Source organism: Anneissia japonica, unplaced genomic scaffold (assembly GCF_011630105.1).
Source record: "Anneissia japonica isolate Jap-2015-1 unplaced genomic scaffold, ASM1163010v1 scaffold288128_len588385_cov197, whole genome shotgun sequence".
NCBI lineage: Eukaryota > Metazoa > Echinodermata > Crinoidea > Comatulida > Comatulidae > Anneissia > Anneissia japonica.
The window spans coordinates 504,407-505,759 of NW_022731216.1; the positions used below are offsets into that span (position 1 = coordinate 504,407).

The following is a 1,353-nucleotide window of genomic DNA, read 5'->3' on the forward strand; positions in this document are numbered from 1 at the left end:
ATAAGCGCTCGTTCGTTAGCTGTTTCTCGTTGTGCTACTGCTTTCGCCTGTTTAGTTAGTACGTCGTTCTCCATACTAGGGTAGACAACGTCAACACGAGACCTTGGACGTCTTTTCATAAGCAGTTCTGCAGGTGACTGTCCAGTCGTAGTCTGTGGTGTGAGTCTATACTGCGCTAGGAATCGGTATAACCTTGATTCCAAGTCACCACCTTGAGTCTTTGTTAATCCTTCTTTCACCGTTTGCACAGCTCGCTCAGCCAACCCGTTGCTTGCTGGGTGATACGGTGAGCTGCAAGTATGCTTGATTCCATTCTGTTTGCAAAATGTCTGGAACTCTTGGCTGATGAAGGAGGTACCATTATCTGATACCAAGTTACATGGTACGCCATGTGTTGCAAAGGTTTGACGTAACTTAATTAACGTGGCTGAAGTGGTACTAGATGACATGATATGAGCATCAATGTACTAGCTGTGTGCGTCTACTATCACCAGTATCATTTTGCCTTCAAATGGTCCGGCATAATCTATGTGTATCCGGTACCAAGGCTTTCCTGGCCATTCCCATGAGTGCAGACTTGCCCTTGGCGGTACTTTACCATGCTGTTGACAAACAGTGCATCCGCGAACTGTGGTTTCAATGTCTAGGTCTAGCCCAAGCCACCATAAGTAGCTACGTGCGAGGGCCTTCATTCGCACCATTCCAGGATGACTGTCATGCAATTCTGCTAAGAGTCTTTCCCGACCCTGAACTGGAATTATCACTCTTGAGCCCCAAAGTACACAGCCTTTCTGCACAGATAGTTCATTATTCCGGCGATGAAAAGGTCTGTATTCTTCTCCTACTTGAGAAGGCCAATCTTGAAGTATAAACCTGACGACGGCTGATAACACTGGGTCTCTAGCCGTCCATTTGGCCACTAGTGATGCTGTCACTGGGGTGCCGTCTAACAAAGCCATCGCAAACACTACTTCCTCTGGTACAGGAACGGTAGCCGGTGATGTTGCCAATGGTAGTCTGCTAAGACCATCGGCGTTACCATTCTGAACTCCAGGCCTATACTGCAAAGTGTAGCTATAGTTTGCCAGTTTCAGTGCCCAACGTTGAATTCGTGCACTTGCCATAGGGGAAACAAGTCGATCTTCCTTGAGTAGTCTCAGCAACGGCTTATGGTCTGTCTGGATGATGAAATCCCTACCATAAATGTACTTGTGGAACTTGGTAATTCCAAAAATAATAGATAACAACAACAAATACAATGTCATATATGCGGAGCACACAGCAGCCGCCTACCGGTTCCCGTTAACACCAGAATTAAACTGTAAGTAGGCCTGTCCCTTACTGGGCTCTCAA

General features: G+C 46.6%; 1 protein-coding gene across 1 annotated transcript; it reads right to left on the minus strand.

The window, feature by feature from the left end:
- Nucleotides 1-467: 467 nt before the first annotated feature.
- On the minus strand, nt 468-1,124 carry LOC117115258 (uncharacterized protein K02A2.6-like). Its single transcript, XM_033258971.1, has one exon. The coding sequence runs from the start codon at nt 1,122-1,124 to the stop codon at nt 468-470; it is 657 nt and encodes a 218-aa protein (XP_033114862.1).
- Between the last annotated feature and the right edge of the window lie 229 nt (nt 1,125-1,353).